The sequence below is a fragment of the Hippoglossus hippoglossus genome, chromosome 12 (genome assembly GCF_009819705.1).
Source record: "Hippoglossus hippoglossus isolate fHipHip1 chromosome 12, fHipHip1.pri, whole genome shotgun sequence".
Lineage (NCBI taxonomy): Eukaryota > Metazoa > Chordata > Actinopteri > Pleuronectiformes > Pleuronectidae > Hippoglossus > Hippoglossus hippoglossus.
In genome coordinates this window covers 552161-579595 of record NC_047162.1, presented here as the reverse complement: position 1 = coordinate 579595, position 27435 = coordinate 552161, and the positions used below count along the sequence as shown (strand labels likewise).

Below are 27435 nucleotides of genomic sequence, written 5' to 3'. Positions count from 1 at the left end.
TATACTGAAAATAATGTACTTCTGAAATTACTTGACCATTTTCAAAATTAACCCATGCCCCCCATCTCCAACAATATTTAAAAATCTAAACAAAATTTGCACAAACTTCGTCTGGGATAACCAACATCATAGACTCTGCCTTACGACAGGGGGGTATCCAAATTTCCAATGGTTCTATTGGGCCACTCAGCTGCATACCTTACTGTTCTATTTCTCCTCAGCTCCATCCCCCACATGGGTAGACATTGAAGCAATATCAACTACATCTAAACTACCAATCAATTTATATATCTACTCCTCAAACAGGACACAAACAACAAAGTCTCTTTATGATTAATGTTTGGTATAAGGTAAGTGAAGTAATACAAGAAAAACACTCCCTTTCCTGATTCAGTCCCATCTGAGGGAATTATTATTTCAGAGCAGGGAGAGCTGATCCAGTAACCCTTATGGGCTGTTGGGACCTGGTTTTTGTGAGACAACACTTCGGTATCACATGTTCAGTCAAAAGCCTGAAGCCGCATGTTCCTCCAGGACTCATCAAAAACCAGAGCAGGGAACTCAGTCTCCCAGGGGGCATCAACTTCACACAGAGGTGTGAAAACCCCCCCAGGGACACAGGTTTCAACTCCCATTGGTCACTCTGGACCCCATGACCTGTGAGGTCACCGGGCCAATATAAGGCCAGGTCTCCCCCTCTTCTCTCTCTTCCTACAATCCTTCTACAGGAGGGAAGGCTGTCGAGCCTCTTCTCCAGCTCACATCTTCTCTTCCCATCCAACTCTTCGAGAGGAGCACCAAGGTGCAGCTTCCAGCTCATCTCACCAAGGAAACCTCTTCGCACTCCAAGCTCTACCAACCCTTCAAGCAGCGACTCGATGTCCTGCTTGCAAACTTCAGCCAGCAACTGAGCTGCACAGCTCAACAGAATCACTAAGGCGGGAGCCACAACCAGCCAGAAGACTTCACAGCAACTTCCTTTTTCCCCTTTCCACGGACGGGTAACACAACTGGGCTTAATAATTATACTAGGCTAAGCAAGACTGTTTATTCGATTCTGTATGATGTTTATAAGTTTGATTTGTGTTGTGATATTGTGGTTACAAGTTGTTGAGAAAGTTAATGCTAGTTATGCTCTTCAGTCCTTCCTTGCATACATCTAGCAACCTTCTCTAATTTGGCACACACACAGACACACGCATAACTCTTCACCTCATTATCTCTACAGGTCGTAAACATTCCAATAGGGGGGGAGGGTGTTATATTCAATTGGCCAGCCACCATTTTGAAAGCACGCTGACTCACACAGATGCACACACACACCTATCTTTGTTTAGCAATTAGACTGTTAGTAATTTGTGTTTTTATACTTTATTATATTCATAATAAATGTTTTTCTTTCACAAATGTTTTTTCATTAATGTTGCATAAGTGAATTTTGCCAACCTCTACACTGTCAAGAACTCCATATCCTTCAACTTAGCTAACTATCTATATGGTAATTTTGGTTATAGTTATTAATTTAATTGTTAATCAGAGTTCCAAATTTGTAGTTAGAACCTTTGAGACTTAATCAATAAATTGGCTATCTTTTCCCTTCCTTTGAAGGGTGGTGCCACGAGGTAACTTTAATCAATTCGTTATTTAATATTAATAATAAAACATTAATATTTAATATTTTATTTTGATAACCAAATTTATTGAATGCCGAAAGGCACACCATTTTATGGTATCACGTTTAATGCATTATGGCACAACAGAGCTATTAACGGGTTGAGTAAGATTGGGGATTTATGTCATGGTGATACTTTGATGACTTTTGAAAGCCTTGAAGCTAAATGTAATATCCCCGATAAACACTTCTTAAAATGTATGCAAATGAGGAGTTTTATAGCAACAGCCAAATGCAAAAACTAACTGTCCCTCCTCCGTCGACCTTGGAGACAGCGATCTCCAGTCATTGCCATGGTAGGACAAATCTCTTTATTGTACAATTCACTGGTATCTGGATCTACTGAATCTTCCATGGGCCGATTGAATGCTTTGAAGGAGGACATACAGGAAGATATCTCCTTGGAAGAGTGGAGCAATGCATGTCTGAAAGCCCAGACTCAAACCAGTCAACTCAAGATTACAGCTATTATAAATTTAACTAGTGGCTGATGCACATATATATATAACCCCAGTCAAATTACATTAATTCAACAGTAATAAGCCAGATACATGTAATAAGTGAACAAGAGAAAGGGACATTGTTTCACTGCCTGTGGGAATGCGGGAATGTAAGAGAGTTCTGGTGTGAGATATTGCATGCAATAGGTCGGATGATTTGCATATATTTACCCTCAGTTATTTATATTAGGAATATATCCAACTAACCCTACTATTAAAGAAAAAGGGAAATCTTTAGTTAATATATGTTTCCTTCATGCTAAGCGCCTTATATCTCTAGCGTAGAATAAGACAAGTGGCTTAAGGAGACGTCTTCCTATCTCACTGGAGAAAATGACTTGCATCCTTAAAGGTAAAACGGAAGCTTTCCATTCAATTTTTGAATCTTTTTTGGAGCGAAAAAGTATTTGGATAAAGCGCAGAGACAGGCAGGTAACAAGATTGGTGCTGGCTGAGACTGAGCCTGTGATCCAGTGAGCTGGATATAAGTAAGGCAGGTTGGCTCTGGCGATCCTGAGGAAAAAAGAGAAAAAGCATTAGGAGGATACAGAACGTACATAAGAAATAGTTTCCAATAGAAGACAACTTGAGATCGGCAGAGAGTGTGTACCATTGAGGTGGGGGAACAATGTGGCGATGAGTGGAGAGAAGACCTGGGTTCTTGATGAGTTGATTGCGACCAGGTGTGGGTCTCGTGCCAGGTGCCAGGACTGTCGCGAGCGCACACACATACTCACATGCACACACACATACTCACATGCACACACAGGGGAGGAGGTGAATAGGAGGGGAGCAGAGAGAAAAGGGGAAACACTAGAGGAATGGCCTGAGCTGTGACATTAGCAATATTATTACAGAAACAGACATTTTAGAGTATTAAACTGACAGCTAAGCTTGTCCACTAGATTAATTTTAGAAGTCAGAATTTACTGAATGTCAGTTGTATTTTCATTTGCATTTGATTTCCAGTGGATAGTGGATCTTCAAAATGAGAACTGGTTAATTCTGTGTCAAATCATCACACTTTTAGGTTGCAAATCACAGACATTAATATAAGATATCAATATAATATAAGATATCCATTGAATATAAATTGCACGTGTTTTGGATTGCAATTAAGGGAGGCTTACGACATTTCAACTCTTTTGGCTCTTTGATTTTGACTGGCAATATCTCTCTTAATATAGGTCATAAAGAAATGTTTCTCATATTGTTTTAAAGCTATTTTTTAGCTTTATATTTTTCTAAATACCTGAAGTGTTATCACATCAATAATTTCTTACAATGTTTTTGAACAGCAGTTAGTGAGTATTGTTTTTTTTTTTTTACATGGCTTGAGATCCAACTAGCTAACTAAGAGGGCCCTGCATGTACCCCCAGACCTAACCCTAACCCAAGAAGAAGAGATTATATTACTCGTGTCTTAGCTTCCCTGCATTGGCTCCCTGTAAAATTCAGAATCAAATTCAAAATCTTGCTCCTCACATACAAAGCCCTTAAAAATAAAGTCACATCATATACGGTGACTTTGGGTGACTGTGATGGCCGCACCAGCAACCACACACTGAAACTTGGTAACATGGTGGTAACCTCTCTTGATTCCTAATTTGCTGAGTTTGTTTCTTTTTGCACACGCATCCACTTCATTTATTAAATAACTGGACACATTTTGGTTTCATACAACATACTTTTATTTATTAAATCTTTTCTTCTCTGATAATTAAAAAAGTTTTCTTTGAGTTACCAGTTCCTGGGGGTTGCTGCTGGAGTCATCTGGCCATTCATCCAAAGGAGGCCCAGCTGCAGCAGACAACCTTAAATGGCGTTGAGCACTAATTGGACTGCACCATGTCTCGTGTAATCACATTATTTCCTTATTTCGATTGTTAGTTGTTAATCTTTGATTATTGTTTGCTATTTATATTTAATTAATTTCCCTTAGTTAATATTATATGGTCTTATACTGGAGTGTTATGTGGTGGCTGTAGTTTGTTTTCAATGTTAGGATGTCTAAGTCTATCCCCCTTTGTTGTTTTGAGTGGCTTGACCAGCCACCATATATGTTCCCCTGTATCAGTTGAGGGGCAGTTTCCTTTAGGCTGTTAACTGGTCGCCATCTGTTACTGGAGGCTAGTTTTGATTAATTGACCTTTTTACTGGTTGTGAAATTTATCTTTTTGGCAGTTTTGTTAATGGAACCCAGATTAAAAGACCGGTTGTTCAAAGAACCTATCTGTGGCTCTCTGGTCTTCCTGCTTGGTCCCTGACAGTGACATTTTTTGCAATTTTGACTTCTGTGATTTACTCTATCTGTTTTGCATATTGGATCAACATATTATACCTTTCTGTTATCCTCTAAATGTTTTCTAACCACACACGAAGAAAGAATGGAGATATCATACCCAGAGGAGCCATGGCACAGCTTTTAGTGTTCTTTGTGTATAAAATTCTGCCTGAATTAGATAACCTGGGACAGCTCAATATGTAATCTGGGACACCTGGATCAGGCTTTGAAAAAAAAAGACTAATTCACTTTGCTTTATGCATGCCAAGCTCAATATTACCACGTTTTAAGCATTGTGAAAAAATTACAGAAAGCTGAAATAGAAAATGTACATTATTCAAAGATATTATATATTCATATTAACATGTTAAGTCCTTTTTTTTTCATGAAGAACCCTAGCCTAAATAAAAAATTATAAAATTAATTAAAAACATTCTATTAAAGATAGATTTTTAAAATTCAATCAACAGCGATTAAAAATAACAGATGATTCATAACTAATTCATCACTCTATTGGGGCTACCCAGGGAACAAACAAACTTTGCAGATGAGAGACCATCATCATCGATCAGCCCATTGTCTTCTCCACATGTTTGGTGAAACCAATGGCTGCAGACGACAGGGCAGGCTCTTCTTTGGATCATCCCTAGAAAGCTAAGTGATTATGTGTTAGTTAGCTAACCAGACAATTAGTTTAAACAGACAGGGAGAGACTGCATGTACCATTAACCCGTGTCTGACAGCTGCAGACCATATGCTACATCTCTTTAGTTTATCTTTTTTTTTTACTTCAGGAAGTCTGAATGTATATTTCCCCATTTAGAGAATTTAAGTGACTGTCCCAGATTGGAGTTTAAGTGTCCCAGCTTACCCAAATTCACCATATAAAATGGTAACTGGTCTGTACTATATAATCCAAATAGTTTCTCTCTCTCTCTTTCTGGCTCTCTTTCCACCCACCTCTCTTCTCTCCCCTTTTTTCTTCTCCACTCACCCTAACCGGTCGAGTCAGATGGCTGCCCACATTGATTCTGGTTCTGGTAGAGGTCTCTTCCTGTCAAAGGGTTTTTTCTCTCCACACTCAGTTATACTTGCTTGATGTGTGAACTGTTTGTTTTCTCTATAATATTATCTTAACCTTATTATGTAAAGTGCCTTCAGATATTGTGCATTGTGATTCCATGAAATACTGAAATATTTAATTTAATTAACACTTGAAGTTGAGAGCCATTTCAGGATGAAGGGATTTCAGGGATTTATTGCACACATCACATGTCAAACAACTTTGCTCGTGTGGATCTTGTCTTTCAAGTTCAGATAATCTCACCTTTATCATTTACTTTAAACATTATGAAAACATTGATTTTGTGTTTCAGTGTCATTTTCAGGCAGTTTTAAATTCACCAATGACTCATGTTTTGATTTTGCTTCACCACAGTACTTGATTCATTCACCCATATCAGATTGTAACTTTTTTGCATTCTTATTTGATTTCCTAAGCCCTTTTATCGTTTCCATTAACCTTTTAGCTTGCTTGAATATCAAGCTACTTGTACTTTAACAGTCCCCAATCAACAGTTCCAAGCCTTAAGCTGTATGTTTAATAATCCTTGAAAATTGAAATGACGAATCAGAACATTTCACTTGAATAAAATATCTGCATTTTGTACATCAAATAAAGAAAACAAAGAGAAAGGAAAGCAGAAAACAGTGACATAATGTGTAGCCAAGACCTTAATTCTTTAGAATAAGAACATGTTTGTCTAAAACACAACTGATACTAATACTGTACTTTTTTACATTAAACTGTGTTAAATGTTTTGTCCTCCAAAACCTGAGGATTACTCTATATTTCCTTTCATTAATTATTTATGCTGGAATATTTCAACCATATATTCAAAAATCTTTTCTTCATGTTGATCATACTGAAAGCTTAATTTCTACAAAAATAGTGTTTTCATCACCCAGAAAACAAACTTGAGTTTGCCTGGGTTTCACATGTTTGTTATTGATTGCAAACAAATTTGAAGTTGCTACTGAAGAGGCTGAGATAAATATTAGTAGATACTCACTTTGTGCATGTGAGCTGTTAAGAATAATTCTCAAAACCCAACAACAGTTAAAACTCAGAAAAAACATAAATATACAAACTGTAGAGCCAAAGAGAAACAGCTGTTCAAGATTTTGATGCTAGTAACACAACTACTTCTTAAATTATTTTTTTTGTTGTTTGTTTTACATTTAAAATATGCATTAATTTAAAAAGAAATTCTGTATGGGAAAAATTGCTGTTGATAAGTTATTGATTAAATAAAGTATTGCTTACACTTTGGAATTTTCCAACTGATGTCTAGCAGTTAAGCGCTGCTTACCTTGAGTGCCTTGACAGCACCCCACTGGTAAATAGTCAAGTTTCCAAATTTTAACCCAGTTTCCAGAAAATCTGAAAACCAAAATCCAAATTAATGCACTTTTCCATCCATTACTGTTATGTGGATACAAGGAGTTGGTTTAATGAAAGTAATCATTTGACGGAGCCAGTTCCCCAGTTGGTGTTGTTAATCCACTGCAGAGGAAGAGGCCATTACAAGATGAGGTGTTTAAAAGAGCTCCAGTCAAAGCTGCAAGTTCAAAAACCCCATGAGAAACCCATGATATAAATGTGACATCTAATGTTCCAGTTCTGATCTGATTTTCTAATTTGTGACGTGGCATTAAAGTTATGTATTCAAGTACATGTTTGTGTCTACTACGCTTTGCATTAGAGTACACTCATAAGTATTCTTAACTCTCTTTAAGACACAATGGGCCTCATTTACCGATATTGTTTTTTTTTTTTCTTACATTTGTTCTTAAGAATGTTTCAAAGAAAATTCTACATCAGATTCATGACGTGTTCATAAACTGCTGAATTTTTCACACCTGTGATCTTATATTGATGAAAGCCGTTGTCTTTGTAAGTTGAAGGCGTATGCCTGTAATTCCAATTAGAATAGGTCAACACCCTGCTAATGGCCATAAAAGGGCATGAGGCTGCACTGCTGTGTGCACACACAAAAATCAAACAAACTGAAAAGAAAGTTTAAAGAGTCAGCAATGCATTCACAAATATTTAAAGACGGTGGAGCACCGGTCTTAAACCATAAAAAGCTGTTATATTAAGTCATGTCAGCAGTGGCTATAAAATGATACATATATAGGGATGCACTTACATGTTCTCCTCTTCAACACGTCCATGTGTTTAAAATCGTACTTATACTTACACACAGTGAGTGTCAGGATCTTTGTAAAATCTGCAAAGGTGGGTTTAAAGAAGAAATGTCCTCTTAAGTGAATGAAAGAGGCCCAATGTCTTCTAAGTAGAACAGTATTTGTCAAAATGTTAAAAAGTTTGATTTTTCCAACCAGTCCAGTCAAGTCTGACATTTTTTTGGAGCCAGTCTGTTTCAAGTAAATGACAGAGGAGCAACACTTGTCAGTACTTGATCTTTACCAATGTTTCTTCATACAAAGGGGACATTATCCGACAATATCTGTCCTTCACACCAGCCCAGGTATCCTGCACACCAACTCATAGTGCTAGTATCACCTCTAACACCCTTGGTTTCTCAGCCTTTTTGTCAGATGAGTCTTTCCTCTGGCGGCACTTTGAGCATACTGTCCATCTCCAGCCGGGCACCTGCCAGCTCCTGAGCACTGGGGCTGTATACACCCTCCGACTGGCGTTTCTTTCTGGCCGTGAGCATCATGAAGGTCAAGCTGATGGTCAGTGTTAGAACAGAGAAACAGAGCAGCGGGATAGCTACCACCAGCCAGGAGATGCCTTCTTTGTGAGCTTGTTTCTGCAGAGAAACAGAGGATAGAGATTGACTTAATGTCATCATTAGAGCCCAACCACTGATGGTGCTAGATCCAAAACAGTCCCTAGCAGTGAAGGTGCAAGAGACCTATTGTTTTTACATTAAATATTATTAATATGCTTCGGGCCGATCAAGCAAATGTGCAAGAGACGTATAGTTTTGGTAGGGATTATTATTAGGGCCAGAGCACCGGGCTACGTGAAAATTGCAAAGTAGTGGGGTGATTAGGCTTGGGCATGGTCAGGGGGCTCCAGAACACCCCTGAAACAGCTAAATGGCAGAGTATAAGATGTCTAGATATAAATAAAATTGGGTGAGATTCTTCAACTCACATTGAAATTTTAAAAACATATTTATTTTGAATTTTTTGACAGACCGGAAGTCTGGCCTTTTGAGTTACCTGGGACACTTTTCATTTAACAATAATGCTTTTGAGGCCTTTAGCCTGCATGAAAACTCACGAAACTTTGCATAGATGTTTTAAATAATAAATTATTCGATTTAATATGACAGTTGGCCATGGGCATGGCACAGACACTCCAAAGTGCCCCCTTATTACTTTTAGCATTTATCAATGGCAAAGCGTATTCTACAACTCAAATTTGCACATTCATCAAGATTGGTTCAACTTAATTTTATTAAATGTGGTTGAGCATGGGTGTGAACAAATGACTCAAAGGCACACTCTAGTGTCTGTGGCAGTGTGGTGGATTTCAATGTCTGGACATGATAGTTGAAGTTGTTCTAATTCTCATATAAATTGTCGAATCTTCCACGAATTTAACATTTGATAAGAGTCCTCGCCCAAAGATATGTGACAACCAATATTCAATAGTCATAGCACTATCTACTGGCAACAGGAAATGACATTTATTAAACTGCTTGATTAAGGCAGCATGGAGAATTTCTTTGTTTCCCCATTAAAAAGGTATTTTGCTCTAACTCACATATAAATTGTCCTAGCTTGAAGACATCCAAATGGTAATATTCAGTTTTAGTGCCATCTACTAGCAACAGGATTATATGTTCTCATATTTTTTATATCTCAAAGCAAATTGACCACATCCACCTCGAATCCTTACTCTATTGTTGATTTCCTCTAGTGAAAATTGGGATTTTTCATCAAAAACATTTGTTCGTAGTGGCATGGTGGATTTCGAGGCTTCGACATTAACAATGAATGGTTGTAACTCACATATAAATTGTCCCATCTTCTCGAAATGATGCATGCTTGATAATAGTGCTGGCATGAAGACATCTACATGCCAATATTCTGTGTAAGTTATAGCCCACCCAACAGGAAATAACATGTTTTTATACTCATTATCGTCACAATGATCATTCCGTTTCTGGTCTGCAAGTTTTACATGGCAACAAAGTGCATGTTTGGGGCATGCTCTAACTCATTTGTGCAATGTTCAATAGTAGTGACAGCAAGCCACAGTGTAAACCTGTGTCCAGCCTGTACCCCATACGTAGAGGGGGATGAGGGCTGCGTTTTTGGTTTGACTTTTCATGCATCCTAAGGGCATGTCTCAACTCCCTCAAAATAGCCCTAGTGTTGTCCCATATTTCAATGTGATCTAGGAGTAGAGGCCTTCTAGTCTTTTTAACACCCCTTCTACCATAGTATACTCAGGATCACCCTAAAAAAACAAAGGGGTAGAGGAAAATTCCCCAATGCTTAACTAACGGACGAAGAAAATCAACATGGCGACCACTGCCAGTAAAATGCTCATAAATGTAAGCATGAAATTGAGCCAAATAACCATGAAAATAGTTTTCAATCCCCCGGAATATGTTATTTTAATTTAGTAGCAAATGAAAATGTAATTGAATCACTCTGACAAGCGTTTCAGGAAAATCGCTATTCAAAACAAGCATGTACACAGTCTGAGTGAGTGTAATGAGTAACGTATATGAATTTTGAAAAATTGCCAAGTCGCAAATTTTGCAAACTTCTCGTTCACGTTAAACCGTTTTCTCTGCCAGGCAGAACTTTCTGTGGGCAGGACTAACGTTACATTTAAATAGCAGATGTAAATTGCTAACTGATCAATACATCAATCTGTCCTGCAAAGTGGTCAGATGTGTCACTATTATAATGTCGGTTGATAATGATTGTTAATATAATAACGTTAGTTGATATTGTTTGTCACTGGTTGGCTGCTGACGTAGCAAGTAGTGTCCCAATTCCTAGGGGGAAGATTTTATAGCTCTACCCCCTGTAGCTTTGTTTGTTGTGGACACTCCCCAGCAATGAGCACTTTATATTTAGGGGTAGGGCTGAGGGAGAGGAATTGGGACAGGCCCTTAATCTTAAAACACATGGACGTAAAAGACAACAGTCTTGTTCACAATTTCTTAGACATTTAAAAATTTGATTATTAAAAAGAAAAGATAATATTGCTAGGCAACACATAAAAAAGTTAAATCTCTTGACCAATTAATGATTAATAAGACTGTAATAATATGTTGTAAAAAACATTGTAAACATACGTTAGTGTCGCACACTGGACCACTGTAGCCAGGGGGGCACTCGCACACAAACATGTTGAACCGATTCAAACAGGATCCACCGTTTCGACAAGGATTTGACTCACATTCATCGAGCTCTGTTTCACAACTGCAAGACACAAAATACATGTCAAATGCACATCACATATTAGCAGAACATATACATACTTGGAAAGTGCTGACATACAGTTACATCGAACCTGTACCATTAGTAGTTTTCAACTAAAAAGTCTTTGACTGTTTATTTTCCAAATTTTAGAAAGGTTCTACCCTAAATGGAATGTTATTTGTGTGTCTCAAATGATTTAAATATTACATAAGTACAATGATGAATGTGTTTGCAGCTGCATGATATGCCTCCATCATGCTATGATTCTTACATTGTCAATGTTTTGTTTTTCAATATTGTAGTTTGAGAACATGATATTTTAACATTGAAGAAAAGAAAGACAATGGAATTAGAATACTAAATCCATAGAATTACACACACACACACACACACACACACACACACACACTCACTCACTCACAAAAGTATCACCAATATTTCTCAACATTTCACAAATAAAATTAAAATGTATCTACTCTTCTGGTGGTAAAGCCTAAAAAACAAACTTTTTCAAGATATTCTATCATCCAATATTTTGTAAGTTCACATAAGGAGCATACAAACTAAGCTTACCTGGTGCCTGTAAAACCTGGCATGCATGTACAATTAGCTCCCCAAAGCCCATCATTGCAGATCCCATCATTTGCACACTGGACATCTTCACCACACTGTAATGGGGGATAGTCCCACCTGTTGGAAATTCATTTTGTATTACTTTGTGCATTGTATACTAAAGCAGATATTGCTGTCTGTAAAAACATATAAACTGATTAATGAGTGCGTGCTCACTGGCAGAGAGGACCATTGTAGTCTTTGGGACATGTACAGGTGTACATATTGGGTCCGTCCTGACAGGTGCCTCCGTGTTCACAAGGGTGATGTTCACACTCATTGAGATCCTCATCACAGAGTTTGCCAGTATATCCTTGGTGGCAATAGCACTCAAAACCAGTTAAGTAGTCCTTGCAGGTTCCATGAACACAGGGCTGAGATGCACAGTCATCAGTGTCAGTCTCACACTGATCTCCCTCCCAGCCAGAGTCACACACACAGCTAAATTTATTGAAGAGGTCCTCACATGTGGCTCCATTTAGACAAGGACCTGAATCACAAACAGGGGTACTAGTACAGCCTAAATTAAGCTTTGGTTTCCCAATGAAATGGAACTGGGATTGCTGTGGGGCTTTATAGTTATCAGTAAAAGGAAGGTGAACTCCACCAACTCTCACTGTACCCAAGCAGCCAGCAAAGCTCTCTGCAATCGCCAGCATGGCCCCCTTCTCATTGATAAATTGCAAACTTTTCGTGCGCTCCGGCAAGCTGCTGGTGTCTATAATTCCATCCACAGTGATGACCCAGGGAGAGGGTTTGCGCTCCTTCTCAGCCATTGAGACGTTAACACGATGCCAGCTCCCGTCAGCCACTCTGCGAACTCCTGTAAAGGTCAGTGTCTCAACACTGTTGCCAATGTGGATTTCTACTCGTACTGAGGAGTTCAGAAGACCCACTATAAACAGGTCAGAGCCCCAAGAGGCCCTCAGAAGCAAAGCATTCTCTGATCGAGTCCGAAGCTCTATGTATATATTAGAGACAGGTTCAGCCAGGGAGCCTCCAGCGCTGTATTGCACAGGATTGTTCTCAAATGTGGCATTGTGTAGACCTAGGTTTCAACATGGAGAAATATTTGTATTATTATGCATTGTTTTACCATACTGTCTAGCTTTCACCAACCTTTTTCTTCCCAATAATGCCTCAATTTAGGTTATCTGTCCATACATTGCAGGTGTGCAGCGCTGGCCCCACCGATGCAAAATGCCAATACTGAAGCATCTGCTTCAGTATTAAGTCTGACACATTCTTGATCCAACTCCATTAATTAATAAATAAATCTGATTGTCAGTTTGTGTCTGAAGAGAGAGAGATGAGACACACACAGACACACAGGCTGCAGACAGGAGAGAAGTCCGTCCTGCAGATTATCACACAACGTAGTGTTCCTTCTAACTTCATTGTTACAGAACAAGCGATGCCCTGCTTATCCAGGAACATATACATATTAATTCAGAAGATTATTATCAAGATAGTTAGATAGATAAAGAGTAGCTCTACATGATTCAAATTATTACATGCATTTCAGGAGAGTAATATATAAATAGGAGAGATTTATTTAGCTGTGGGCTTCCCCTACAGCTAAATAAATCTTAGTGGAAACACTGTCTAGTCTAATATTGAATCTTTATACTTCACTGATTGGAACTCATTGAGCATCATTTTATTGTAAGTTCATTTGAGGGCAGGGGTTGTATGTCCAAAATTGCTATGATTTAAATGAGATTCCAACACTAAACAGGAATTCCTGCCAAAATGGGCTTACCTGGGAAAAAGTCTACCTTGTTTTCTGTATAGTTTGTGTATTACCAGAACTGTATGTGTGTGGATGCATAAAGTTTTGGTTAATGCAATAAATGTCCTGTGCCCCTGTTTGATGGGCAAATCCCCCATGAGTAAACTGGGCATCCTTACATTCCTTGTTAAATAACCACATGTTCATTTTTGGGCAGTGATGTCTAGTTTCTTTGACTTTAACCTAACCATTGAGTGAGAATTAAAACACTGACTCAGCTTTAAGCAGTTTGTGTTCAACTCCATTCTGACTCAATAGTGGAGCAACTGCAGTCACCTATTTTACATATTCTACCTAGGGCGAGTTACACAACAGTCGACGAAGACCTGGTTTGTAAAAGGCAAAACTGTGGTGTGCCCTAATTAAAATAAAAGTACCAAGAAGCGTGATATAACATGACTGCTGTCATGCCAGATGTCATATGCTTCTTTGTGGTCAAACCAGCCACCCATAAATATGGATATCGCTCGAAATCAGACCCCTATGGTACATATTGAAACGGCCCTGAGCAGCTGACAAGAGTGATTTTATCTGTCATTTTTCTCACTCTCTAAAGACACATGTTGCAGTATCAGAGACATACTTGAAAAGAGGCCATAAAATATTTACGGACCACTTGTCATCCAAGTGTCTGCAAGCCTCGACATTCATATTCGACTCGAAACAAGGTTATTTACACCGTGTTTTAAGCCTAAAAGCCCACCGGAGGTATATGGTGTAAATGATGCCGTTTTGAGTCGAATATGAATATCGGGGCTTGCAGACACATGGACGACACCACACAAGCAGTATGGAGGCATTTTATCTTTTCTCTGTTGTCTTATTAGTCTGAAGAAGAGGACAACAATGACTTCAATTGTATTGAATTCTGCTGCAACAAATTTGACCCCTGAGACTCCCAAAGTGTTTTGTGGACCCAAACAATTCGCCCACCCCTCCATCGGCATAGTGGTGAGTATTTTAATTGTTTGGTGAAGGGATGGATTTACACTCCCTCAAATGTATCTATGTTGGGGTTTCAACTTGTGTCTTTTGTTTTCTGAATGATTAGAAGAGTTTGCATACCTCTATACAATTTACAAATATATTTATGCTCATCTTGTTTTTTTGTCATGGCCTCTACTTTATTCAAAATACTTAAATTATCATTCACAAATGTTTCCTACACTGTTAATGCGTTAGGAACTACTGTGGCTACTATTCTTTACTGCTCTGTAAAGCTCAGTGTTTGTGAACTTGGGATCTATTTTTCGCAATCCCATGTCATGGTTATGTGAATGCAGCATTATTTAATTAGCATAGTTACTACATATGTAAAGGATTACTTGTTAAGGTGCAATGTTTTATGTATAATTTCAGGTATGTTAAGAGGTGAACAACAAATGCAATTGTCCACTGAGTCTTCAGGATTCATCAAGGTAATCAGTCACAAGAAGACTTTCAGTTTTGATTTGATTGATTAGATTGACCAGCAAAATTTTCAGTTTTGTTCACTTACAATTAAATGCACAACACAATTAAGTGTGCAAAAAGTGAAGGGGTCCAAACACTTCCTGAACACAGTGAATATGCCATAGGGCCTGTTAATCAAAGAAATAACAGTTTTAGAATTATGCAGATGTTCTTACATTCATATCCATCAGGGAGGTCCACACAATGGCCACCATTGACACAAGGACCGCTTATACACCAAACACGTTTTTTGCAGGTCTTTCCAGTGTATTCCGCCAGACAGGAGCATGTAAAATCATTGAATGTGATGGTGCATTCTCCTCCGTTTTGACAAGGCTTCATCTGCAGAGTGAAGCATTGTGGTATACATCACATATATCATCTGTACACAAAGAACTCAAAAGCAAATTAAACTGTATACTTTACAGTGTTAACTTTGGTATGTTGAGACAATAGTTATCCATAACTGTCAATCTAAGGGTCGGTTATGTGTGCCATTTCGGGGTTCCAATGTTTTGATTGTGTCTTCTGACAAGTTACCAATGTTATCCCTTTCGAAAGGCTCCTCTAAATTCAATTCAATTTTATTTTTATATTTGTAAAAATGTGGCCAAGAAATGCTTAAGAATGTTTAACATTACGGCATAGATGAAATAAGTCCATTTATTGTGTATCAATTTGACCAGGAATAAAAATCATGTTTGACACTATGATGAAATCCCTGTCGAAGTTCTTTGAGAGGAGGTGCGGGGTGCAGTTGCAGCGATTTTTTGCCACCGGTTGTTGCTGACTTTTTTTTGAGTCACGTGATCCATCAGAAATGTTTTGTATTTCTGATACAGAATCACAACATTAAGGCAACCAGGTTGTCGCCCACACAACTGCATGGATCATGGAGCAGAGCGAGGAACTATTTCTTACCTTGCAAGTATCATCACTGACACACCCCTTCTTTACATTTTCAGCATCACTTGGTAAAAGCACTTTCTCTTCATCCCAAATGTTCCAGGCATCTCCATCGAGATACACTGAGGCTAAACGAAGGTCCTGCAGGCAACCTTTGTAATAGCCCCCCCACATATCCGAGTGAAAGTCTCCTGGAAGCCCTCCTACATAGGCCTGATCTCCACTGTTAATATTCACTTCAGGAATCTCTCCTATTCCATAGCGAAGGCCTGCATGCTCAAAGATTACTTGTCTATGTTGGACTTCCACCTGCAAAAGTTGCCTCTCACCAGTGGTCACAAATACTGGCGCTGTCAGTGGGACAGTGTTAGGCAGAGAGCTAACCAGAACTCTCCCCATCCCTAGATGGATTGAGAAGTAGACCTCTTCCCCCTCTTCCTCTGTAGGTCTCCTCAGCTGGAACAGCAGTCCATCTGGCTTTAATGACCTCAGGAAAAAGGACACATTGAAGTTGTTCCCAAGGCTCTTACTCACATTGTAGGCACTGAAACTCACTGTTTCCTCATGGCCATATGTCCATGAAGGGAATTCTGTCAGGGGAGAATTGGAAGATTGGATTAATCACATGAAAAACACAAAATTAGAACATAGTAATTGGACTTCATTATTTTTTTAAGTAGTGGACAGTCGTTACAGTTGTTAGTGCAGAGCTCTAGTTTCATCTAGTTTGTATTTATGGGATCTCTGATGAAGAAACCAGAGCTGTTATCTCTAAGAATTCAAGTGCCATACTTTTTTATTTGCCATTGATACATTTTCAAGTCATTGAAATAAAAAACAACTGTCAAGGTAGAACAATTATGAAGAAAATCAATGCTAATCCTTTAATATACAAGTTAATTTCTATTTGTTAATTTATTTATTTAATCACTATATTTGTGTAGTTATGGAATATAACTGAGTACTTGTACTTCAGCAGAGTTGCAAAGTATTACGCTCAATTATTTCCATGTTATGCTACTTTATACTGTACTTTCCTTAAATTCACTAAATTCCAGGGTAAAATATGACATTTTTACACTATTAAATTCCACAGCTGTAGTTAATAGCTAGCTAATAGAAATGTCTTATTAGGCAACACAGGTCACGTTACATCAAAATATGATTTAGCGTTATATATAGCATATAAAAACAACACATACCAGGTCCACCCTGCATAATGACTTCTTTTACCTTTTAATTTTTCTGATAATACTTAAAGGGGCAGATTGTAGAAATTCCAAGGCTCTCTGCAAAATTTGATATAATTCTTATATTTAAGCTACTGTAATTTTGTTGGGACCCTTCAATAAAAGAATGGTGTTTTTGTCACAGTAGAATGGGCCTTATATATTATCAAATATCTACAGTATATGTACTGCGTCCCTCCCCCTCTTTCTCTCCCTCCCCTCCTTGAGTATGCATAGGCAGTAGACGCGTCAACCATAGTCCTAATAATCCTAATAAATTCATATACTGTGAACCTCGTAATAACTTGGACTCATTTAGGGATGTTACATAAGCCTTCTAAAGAGCCAAGAGAAAGTAGGTCATCGAGGAACCCCATCTCAAACTCCATGGCTAACTCTGAAACTGATGCTAATGATAAAAGAACGGATATTTTAGCAAAGGCCTCAGGTAATTTGAGGCTATAGAAGCCCTCCTCTCCACGCCCTTTTACCGCTACAGAAGAAGACATCTAAGGTGACGGGCCAGGCAAAGTGACTATTGTTTATCCATATTGATATGCTAATAGAGCATATGTGAAAAAATAAAAGACGGTGATGTTATTGTTACGAATTAGGTTAGTATGTTTTCATTGTCTGTGACTCATGGTCATTAATAGGCTATAGTTACTAGAAATTTGATTTTTTCCCACTTTTTTCCCGACTCACAACTGGTTTGTACAGTACTTGTATACAATAGCCTGTTGGTTTGAAAAGTGACAGTAAACGCCGGTTAGGCAGCACATTCTTTTAGAGGTTCCCAGTGTTAGAAATAATATTTGTTTAACCGCAGGAAGGGTGCAAATGGGAGATTGCAAACGTTTTACCTGTTTAATGGGGGGTTTGCCATCTCAATGCATAGGATATATGTTTTGTCCATTACTTGTTACATGTAGCTGTACATATATTGTGTATGTTTTATGTTTTGTTTGTGCATTCATTAATATTCTTTATAACTCAAATTGGATGGACACTGATATATTTGAAATGATTAGTTCTAATGCCACTTAATAATTCATATTCAATCCCAGGTAATGGAGAAGTGAATATAATAAGTTGGAATGTAAAAGGTCTTAACCATGTGGTCAAAAGAAAGAAAGTTCTATCCAATTTACCTTGGGTTAGGCATAGCATTGATACAGGAAACTCACCTTAGAAAAATAAAGACCATTCTAGGATTCATAAAGATTGGGTGGGTCAGCTCTTTCATTTAAAATTTGATTTTAAAAGCAGGGGTACAAATGGTAGATATGTAGTGGTGGTTTGAAAGCTGTTCCAACTTCATGTAATACTAGTTAGTATCTATGCCCCTAACTTTGATGATAAAGACTTTTTTTAAAGATCTGGGCAGCTATCACCTGATTCTATCTGGGGATTACAACCTAGTTTATGGACCCGGTTCGTGATCAACTCTGTGCCAATCAGCACGAATAATCCAAGCATTCATGGATTTGCATAAACTGATAGACCCATGGAGATAAAAAAATCCCACTAAAAGGGATATTCTTATTTTTATAATGTACACAAACCGTTCTCTAGGATATATTTGTTCTGGTTGATCATTATTTACTGAGTGCAATCACAGATTGCGAATATAATTCAATTATGATTTCTGATCACGCCTCAGTAGGTATGAATATGAAGTTCCCAACTCAGAGGACAAACAGACATGGCGACTTCTATTTAGTCTATTTACTGAAGGCATTTCTTAGGGGACAGATCATTGCTTGCAATGTATATATCAGTAAAATTAATCAAAAAATGTTGATAATGTGTCCTCAGGGATTAGGGATTTAGACCAATATATATCAGCCTCTCCGACCCCTGACTTGATTAAAAAAAGAATAGGTCTACAAACTGAAGCTGATCTATTAGCCACCACCCAAGCAGAGAGGCTAATATTTAAATCCCATAGTAGGTTTTATGAAGAAGGGGATAAACCTTTCAACTTCGCCAAAAAACAGCGTCTCACATCATCTCACAGATTAGATTATCTGATGTTTTTTTTTACTGAAGATCATCAAACTATTAATCATCAATTAAAGAGTTCTATTCCAAACTATATTACTCAGATCCAACACCAGATCACAGCCCATTTGACACTTTTTTTCCCACAAGTAAAATTAGAACAGACTCTCACACAGGAATAAATTGAGACGGCTGTTTAACGTAAACTACACTAAATCTGACACTCCATCCTCAGAAGCAATAATATAACGATGCCGAGAAGGCATTTGATAGGGTTGAGTGGGATTATCTCCTCTATACACTGAATAAACTTGGATTTGGCCCTAATTTTATTTAATTGATTAAATGTATCTATACTGACCCAACTGCTTCAGTTTTTACAAATTCTACCTCCTCTGATTATTTTCCTTTTCACAGGGAGACCCATTAAGCCCACTCCTTTTTGTCCATGGCTATAGAACCACTATGACAGCAATGAGAATATACAAGGTATTGTACGTGGTGGTGTAACACATACTGTCTCACTATTTGCTGATGATTTATTAATATATATCACCAACACCGTCACATCTATAACTGTCCTTAAAGTTCCAGAAGACTTGGACAATATCAGGATACATGTATAGGCTTAACTATAACAAAAGCGAGTACTTTCCCATTAGCAACAAGGCTAAGGACAATCCCATTCTGCCATTTAAACTTTCAGTTGATTACTTTATACACCTGGTGGTAAAAATCACAGAATCCTACTTTTATTATTATTATTGTTTAAAGGTAATTTTATTCCTCTTCTAGAACATTGCAAAAAGGATATCAAGCGATGGTCCACTTCACCGTTATCGCCTCTTGGGAGAATAAATTCTGTAAAGATGAGCATTGTACCCAAATTTCTATATTTATTTCAAGCAATACCTGTTTTCATACCACAATCTTTTTTTAGGCATACATAGAGATGATCTCTTCCTTTGTTTGTAATTATAAATCAGCAGATAGAATTTATGGAAATACCAAAAACCTTAGGTGAACTGTCCCTTCCAAACCTCCATTCATATTACTGGGTTGCTAATCTGTGATTAAGGATTAATTTCCGGCGTTACTCTGTGCATCTTTGCCATCACTGGCTAATAATATTGATGGAAATATAATCGTAACCCAGTCAATGCAAATTGTTAAACAGTTTAAAAAATGCCTGGGCATTCAGAACATTTCTATTTACTCACCTATAATTAATAATCACCTTTTTCAGCCATCTTTATTAGACAAAGGCTTCCAGGGTTGGCATGTCAAGGGTATATGTAGTATTGGGGACTTTGAAGCTTTGAATAATTATCCCCATAATTTGAACTAGTAGTCATTTCTTCCGCTACTTACAAATCAGGGATTTTGCACATAACAAATTTACTAGTTTTCCAAGAACCCCTCCTTTATCCTGCCTGGATTCTTTGTTAAAGGTTAATATGGTAAATAAGGGCAGATTGTTATTGATTTATGCTGAGATTATGGATAAATACCTTTATAGGTTATTTTAGAGAACAATGGGTCTGTCAGATGAGGTATGGGACATGGCCCTTGCGAGGCTTCATTCATCTTCTATATGTTCATGGCATGCCTTAATACGGTTTAAAATGCTACTTCGGCTACACTTTTCTTAAGCTTAACTGGCAAAAAAAATTCCTAAATCTAAACACAATATGTGACAGGTACAAACAGACCCCGGCAACCATCTACCACATGTTATGGTCTTGCTCAAAACTTGTTTCCTTTTGGTCATACTTTTTTGAACTCATTTTCAAGACATGTGACTATGACATTCATCCTTCTTCTTTATTTGCTATATTTGGTGTATTCTCAGCTAATGATTCAGCTGATTTCAGTCTCCAACTCACTTACAAAAGGTAATTGCCTTTTCTTCTTTATCAACTAGACGCTCAATTCTATTTAAATGGAAGGATACAACCCCTCCAACACACAATCAATGGATCAGAGACATGATGCAGATCATAAAGCCTAAAAAAATTAGATGCACCCTCAATGGCCCACTTAAGAGATTATTTAAAGACCTGGGATCCATTTCTAAACTATGTGAATAGTTTACCTGGCCTGGAACTATGAACTTGCATCTTTATGAATGATGTGTCTTATCTGTGCTTGAATACTTGCTTGAATACATAATGCGATGCACTTTTATTTATTTTTACTTTTTTTCTTCCTGTCATCTTTCTGTCTTGTTGTCGCTGTTGTGCTTTAGGCTTTTTCCCCCCCCACACTTAGCATTGTGCTTTGATTTTTACCATATATGTAAATGTTTGTCTGGGAAAATGTCCATAAATAAAGTGTTAAAAAAAAAATTCTGAATATTTTATTCTGGTGGAGGTGGAACTTTCTATAGAGTGCTGGAGTGATTTAATTTCCATAAAGTATTGATCAAGAACATTTGAAATTGTATCTGAGAACTCTTTGAAAACACATTGTCTTGAGATGGAATGCATATTATTCTGAATTCAGACTGAATAAAATGAATAAAAAAATATTCTAATCTTGGGAAAGGGAAAGAAAATAATCTGGGGGTTATTGAAGAGAAGAAAATTAAAAGTTGTATAGATACTTGCAAATGAGGCATTATATAGAGCAACTATTAAGAAGGGAGACTTTAGAGGTGATTGAGTTATCCAAATATTTATTTTGGCATATGAATCAGATTTGAGTAGTCAGTTGATTTCAAAATTATTTGCAGATGTAGAAGATCTAAAAGGAAATGACAGATTGTATATATATATTTGAAAAAATGGGAGAAAGAGGCAAATATGAAACTGTCAGAAGATGAATGGAAAGAGATTAATTAACAACAGGGAAAATCAAAATGCCCTTTATTTTGGAAAGAATATGGATGGAGCAACATTGTTGCAGAAAAAATAGCAAGATATAAATTGTTGGAGATTACGCGGGACTGGGATTGCTCCTCAATTAACCTCTGAGAGTCAAATGTATAAAGAAGGATGTATGTATGTTTAAAGAAAGTATTGAGGAAATTGACATACTGACATTTGAGGCAATATACTTGTCTAAACTAGACATACGAATATTAAGCATTGGGGACAAATACACATTTAGGGTCATGGATAACTAAAAAAAGCTATAATTTAAAAAAAAATTTGAAGACAGAGAACTGGAATAGGGGATTGAGTAGAGAAAATGCACAGCATAGATAAAATGGAAACGTTTACTTTTCTTACAGATTAGAACTGGACAAATTCAATATAATCTGGGTAAACTGGATTAAATATATGTCAACAACTAGAGTGGACTTTGTACAATAGAGTCCACACACTAACTAATAGGTTCAAGTAAATTCTAGGAGCTTGCTTTCCCCTGAATATTGTACTGGACTTTGCACTATCACTTTATAAATGTGGGAAGAACCTAATGTTTCCCAGGGAGGGACAAACATGACCAGAACAAAACAAAAAAACACACACAGGGACTTCATTCTCTTTTCAGGATGCCATTATGCCACTATGTGTTTACATAGAAAATAGTTTTTGGCTGTTATATATAACTTTGAAGTAACTTTAAGGTTTTAAAGAATTTGCTGGTGGTAACAGTGCTTACCTTTAGAGCAGCTCTCACTGTGGAAGGGACGGTAACACTCACACTGGTAGCTGGTCCACAGGTCCACACAACGTCCATGCCCATAGCAGGGATCAGGCTTACACCATTCATTCTTACTGCAGCCCAGCTCGTGGCCTTGGTCCTCTGGTAGTGTTTGGGGTAGGATAAGGTTCGAGTCTATCATTAAGTCTTCCATACATCCAATGAATCCCACCTCACTTGCAGAGCCCTCCAAAAGCTCCTTTGGTGCTCCACCTATATAAATGTTAGTGAAGGCTTCAGAGGGCTGGAAAGGTAATTCATTTGTGCTAACATCCATAACCCTACACCCATCACCGTCACATCCAGGGCCTTTTATAATCAAAATTAGACCTTGATTATCTAGAAGAACATGAGCATTCCACCAGGCCCCATCATTAACCAAGCCTGGAAATGTTACATCAAGATTAGATTCCTCAGAAAAAGCTTTAACACTAAGACCACCATTCACAATCTCTAGGATAAAGTGGTTGTCCACATCCCCTCTGTAGATGAGCAACATATTGGGTATAGTGGTCCTAAAACGTAGCTGTACCTCGAAACCCTTATGAACATGGTGCTCAACTTCCCTTCGGCTCCTTTCTTTTAGAGCAACCTGAATGTGAATGAATCCTGGAGTGGAGAAGGAGAATGTTGTACTTGTGGAGCACTGCTCATCATAGAAGCCATGAGGACACAAGCACGTGTGATTGTGTTCTCCACTCTCCAGCCATGGATGACAGGTGGCTCCATTCTGGCATTCATGGTCCACACAGCCGTGGAGTCTCACATCGCAGTGATATCCTCCCCAAGGTAGTTCACCTGGCTCTGCCTCAGGACAGTGGCAGATGTAGGACGCTCTGCTATCTTCACACCAGCCACCATTCTGACAGGGTTGGCTCGCACATTCATCAATGTCCATGTCACACAGCTCACCTGGAAAGAGATAACAGCTAGATATACATGTTGCTGACTACTAGTGGACACTTGAGATTTAAACGAAGAAAAGAGGAGAATAATGCTATGGTTCTCTTTGTTTTTTGTATATGCATGTAGAGATTTTTCTTACTGTCAAAAGATCCCATGGACCAAACAAAACTAACAATGTGCTGTTCCAGAATTAAATTTTGTATTAAGTTTTAAAGGCTCTGTTATTTCATAGAACAGATTATCACTTTAGGTTTACATTACTCAGACAGGAGGATCATTTCTTGGGTACTATGTTTTACTACTTTCATCACTGGATCAATACACAATTGGGCTGGCAGTGAGCATGCCTTCTTCTCTCTTTGTGTGCCTTAACTGGATATCTTTTCTTTATTCAGTCACCTTATAATCATTTGTATTGCTCAAAGAGACACAGTTAATTCTTGTATGAGGGCCACAATGTCACAAAAATGACACCAAAAATTAGGTGGTGGCACTTAATTAGTATTGTTTATGCATTGGTTTTTGTGTGCATTTACAATGGCTTTTTGGTAAACAGCTGTTTTGAGGCAACAATATTGAAAATTTTCAACGGCAAATCACAAAACACACCATTGTGTTTTGTGATTAGTAATTGTGTTTTAGTATTTGCCTTTGTATATCCCTATTTGCCATTGTGTTTAGCTTTTTGCCATTTTGTTTTACCATGTGCCGTTGTGATTTCCTATTTGCTGTTGTGTTTCCCCTTTGCCATTGTGTTTTGCTATATGCCATTGTGTTTTGATTTTTGCTGATGTGTTTTGCTATTTGCCGTTGTGTTTTGCTTTTTGCTGATGTGTTTTGCTATTTGCCGTTGTGTTTTGCTTTTTGCTCTTGTGTTTTGCTATTTGCCGTTGCAATTCCCTATTTGCCATTATGTTTCCCTTTGGGTCAATGTGTTTTGTGTAAAAGTGCTTTCAACATTTTTATGTGTTATGTTAAAGGAAAGAAAGCACAAATAAATAAGAGGACCTGTGGTTGGCTATGTTAAGTTGTGCTAACTCCCCCTGGGTTTACAAAAGTTTTCAAACCTTAGTACTCAGCAGCCAATGAGACCTTGAGGCTCTTACCCGTTAAAAGTGTTTCCAGATTGGGAAGGTTCTTGCCAAATGGAGCGGTTTTGATTTTGATTGTATGGGTCAAAATTGGTTTGGGATCAGTTTGGCGGTTTGTTTTCAAACATCCATTTTATGGCCTAATTTGAAACAAAACTGAGTAGTGCATGCACTTCATCCAATCAGTCTACATCATCTCTAGACAGCAACGTAGTCACTGATTAACAATGATTGGCAATCAGTGACTACCAGTCTCTGTTGTTGACGAACCCTTCTGGCATTTTTTTTTGGAAGTCAAGATACCAAGAGGGCAAAATATTTATTTTTAAACTTAAAGAGTGGAAGAGTGATTGAGATCAGAAACCATGGATATTGCCATCTTAAACAGATGATGGCAAAGCTCGCTGCAAATTCTAAAACACGGACATACAGGCCCACTTGAAGGATTTGACATAAGTGCATAATTCAACTAAGTTTCATTCAGATGCTCAATTGTGTTCCTCAGCAGCATGTTCAAGTTGCAACCGACTGCCTGTTCTACATTTACAGGTAAGATCTCACACACACACTTGCCTGAAGCTGATTATAATGATTATAATTACTTATTGTTCATTGTGAATGTAAATAATACATAATAACATAATAATTATCCTAATTATTTACAATAATCTAAATATACCCTGTAAAAGTGCACTGTGTGTATGGATTTGTGCGACAGAGACAGGCAGATGCGCACACACGCACGCACGCAATCTGGATTTATGATCTGACATCATTGATTAATAAATAAATAAATATGATGGTCAGTTTGTGTCAAGAGCGACAGAGACGGGGAGATGCGCACACACGCACGCACACAGACTGGTGCACCGAAAAAAGACACAGCTAGCTCACACAATTTATTTCAGCCTCTGCTGTGGGGTAGGCTTCCGGTGTTGATGTTGGAATTTTGTATGTACAGTATGCTTTGACTGCCAGTGTGCATTGCTTTTAAGTATGGGACAGTTAATAATTATAGCAGTTAAAGTAGTGATCTACTTATTGATGGAATATTTTGGGTGGTTTTCTAACTGTTTTGGGGTTGCAAGTCAATAGCTGTACCTGGTAACACTGTGTTTAAACTGGGTAAGTGGCCACACACACAAACACAGCATCATTGGACAAATATGTAAATTCAGAATGGGTAAAAACCTAATTTGGTCTTCACAAACACAAATGACGGTTTGATTATTTGCATTTGAGTGGGGAAATTTGGTATTAGGGTAGATGCATGTTAGTCACTGCGGTCAAGCTATGTGGCTTTAGTTTTTCCTTACTCTTGTTGAGGGTTAAGGGCAGAGGATGTCACACCTTGTTAAAGCCCTATGAGACAAACTGTGATTTGTGAATATGGGCTATACAAATAAAATTTGATTGTATTGATTGATGGAATTCATGAGGCAGGCAGTTCCCATAAACACATAAAAAAAAGAAATGCAGTTCACCTGCTACACACAAAACGAAACACGCACCACCAAGACGTGGGGTTAAAGTGACAGTAACGATCCAGATTCATGATCACACAGCATCAATTAATAACTAAATAACTGTAATAGTCAGTTTGTGTCTGGAGAGCGTCAGAAACCATCAGATGACATAGAAAAGTTTCAGAAATTAGAGAATTTCTTGGATTGTGGCAGAAACAATTGATGATTTTCCAAGACTTACCTAGAAATCCAGCTGAGCACGTACAGATGTAGCCATTGATCTTATCCTCACAAGTGCCTCCATTCTGACAGGGTTCAGACTCACACTCATCAATGTTCACAGAGCAGTTCTCTCCTGTGATGTGAAAGAAACTAAATTATTGTCAGATTTTTAAAAAGGAGAGTGAGAAGTTTAGCATATTGTTTTCTTTAGTTTTACTCACCTGCAAACCCAGACTGACACTGACAAATATATCCAGCTGCATCTGCATAACTGAGCTCCCACTCCATCTCCCAGTGAGACGGATCTGAACGCTCAAAACACTCTCCACCGTTCTCACAAGGCTGCTCTGTACACTCATCTATGTCATTCTCACAGTTTGGTCCTTCATAACCTAAAGAAAACAAAACACAGCATTTAGGTTTTTGGGGTTTTACTTACAGAAATAACAATAATCCATATGGTTTCTTTAACCCTTATTCACCATAACACATTGTTGTCCTCTTCATTCGGTTTTTGTGATTTCTTTTTGCTGTGTTAATGCATACTGAATAAAAATTGTTAAGGATGTGTATTTTTGTGGACGTTTGGAAGAAAATAAGCCCTCTCCCTCAAATCCAATGTTTGCAACTGAAATGATGTGTGTGTGTGTGTGTGTGTATGTGTTGATATGGTCATCAGAGAGTGAGGTTAGTAAAAACAAGTGTTTGTGTGTATGTGTCCATTACCAATCCAATCACTCACACATAAACATGCTTCTGAACAGGCCTTCACACTGAATAATATATAATAAATAAATCGTTTTGTTTTGTTTATTTTTATTTTCCACTCTCCTCAGTTTATTCAGAATTCCATTGTGTCATGATGTAAAACAAGTAGGAGGAAGGATAAGGCATTGAGAAAAAACACAGTTGAATAGATTAACAGTATATAGTATAACAATGAACTGAGACTCTGTGTTTATTGTGTTCAGGTAACAGACTTGTAACAATTATAACAAAATTAAGTTTACCATTTAGTACAAGATATTACTGAAACAGAACACACAATAGTAGGTCCTGGAATTCCATAAATATACCTGTCTGTCAGTAACATTGTAATGTCTGCTGTGGCAAACAACAACTGTTTCCATGGTCACTGTGTGTGTGTGTGTGTGTGTGTGTG

The 27435-nt window shown here is 37.8% G+C and overlaps 1 protein-coding gene across 1 annotated transcript in view; it reads right to left on the bottom strand.

Annotated features, from left to right (window-relative positions):
- crb2a (crumbs cell polarity complex component 2a) overlaps nucleotides 1–27435 on the bottom strand; it is a 90866-nt gene that overhangs the window by 10151 nt on the left and 53280 nt on the right. The window contains exons 5-13 of the mRNA XM_034602715.1: nucleotides 26495–26665; nucleotides 26293–26406; nucleotides 22547–23500; nucleotides 15720–16294; nucleotides 14975–15140; nucleotides 11732–12602; nucleotides 11516–11632; nucleotides 10816–10942; nucleotides 7881–8298 (exon numbers count right to left, since the gene is read on the bottom strand). Coding sequence (XP_034458606.1) covers nucleotides 8077–8298; nucleotides 10816–10942; nucleotides 11516–11632; nucleotides 11732–12602; nucleotides 14975–15140; nucleotides 15720–16294; nucleotides 22547–23500; nucleotides 26293–26406; nucleotides 26495–26665 — 3317 coding nt within the window. The 3' untranslated portion in view covers nucleotides 7881–8076. The remainder of the gene's footprint in view (nucleotides 1–7880; nucleotides 8299–10815; nucleotides 10943–11515; nucleotides 11633–11731; nucleotides 12603–14974; nucleotides 15141–15719; nucleotides 16295–22546; nucleotides 23501–26292; nucleotides 26407–26494; nucleotides 26666–27435) is intronic.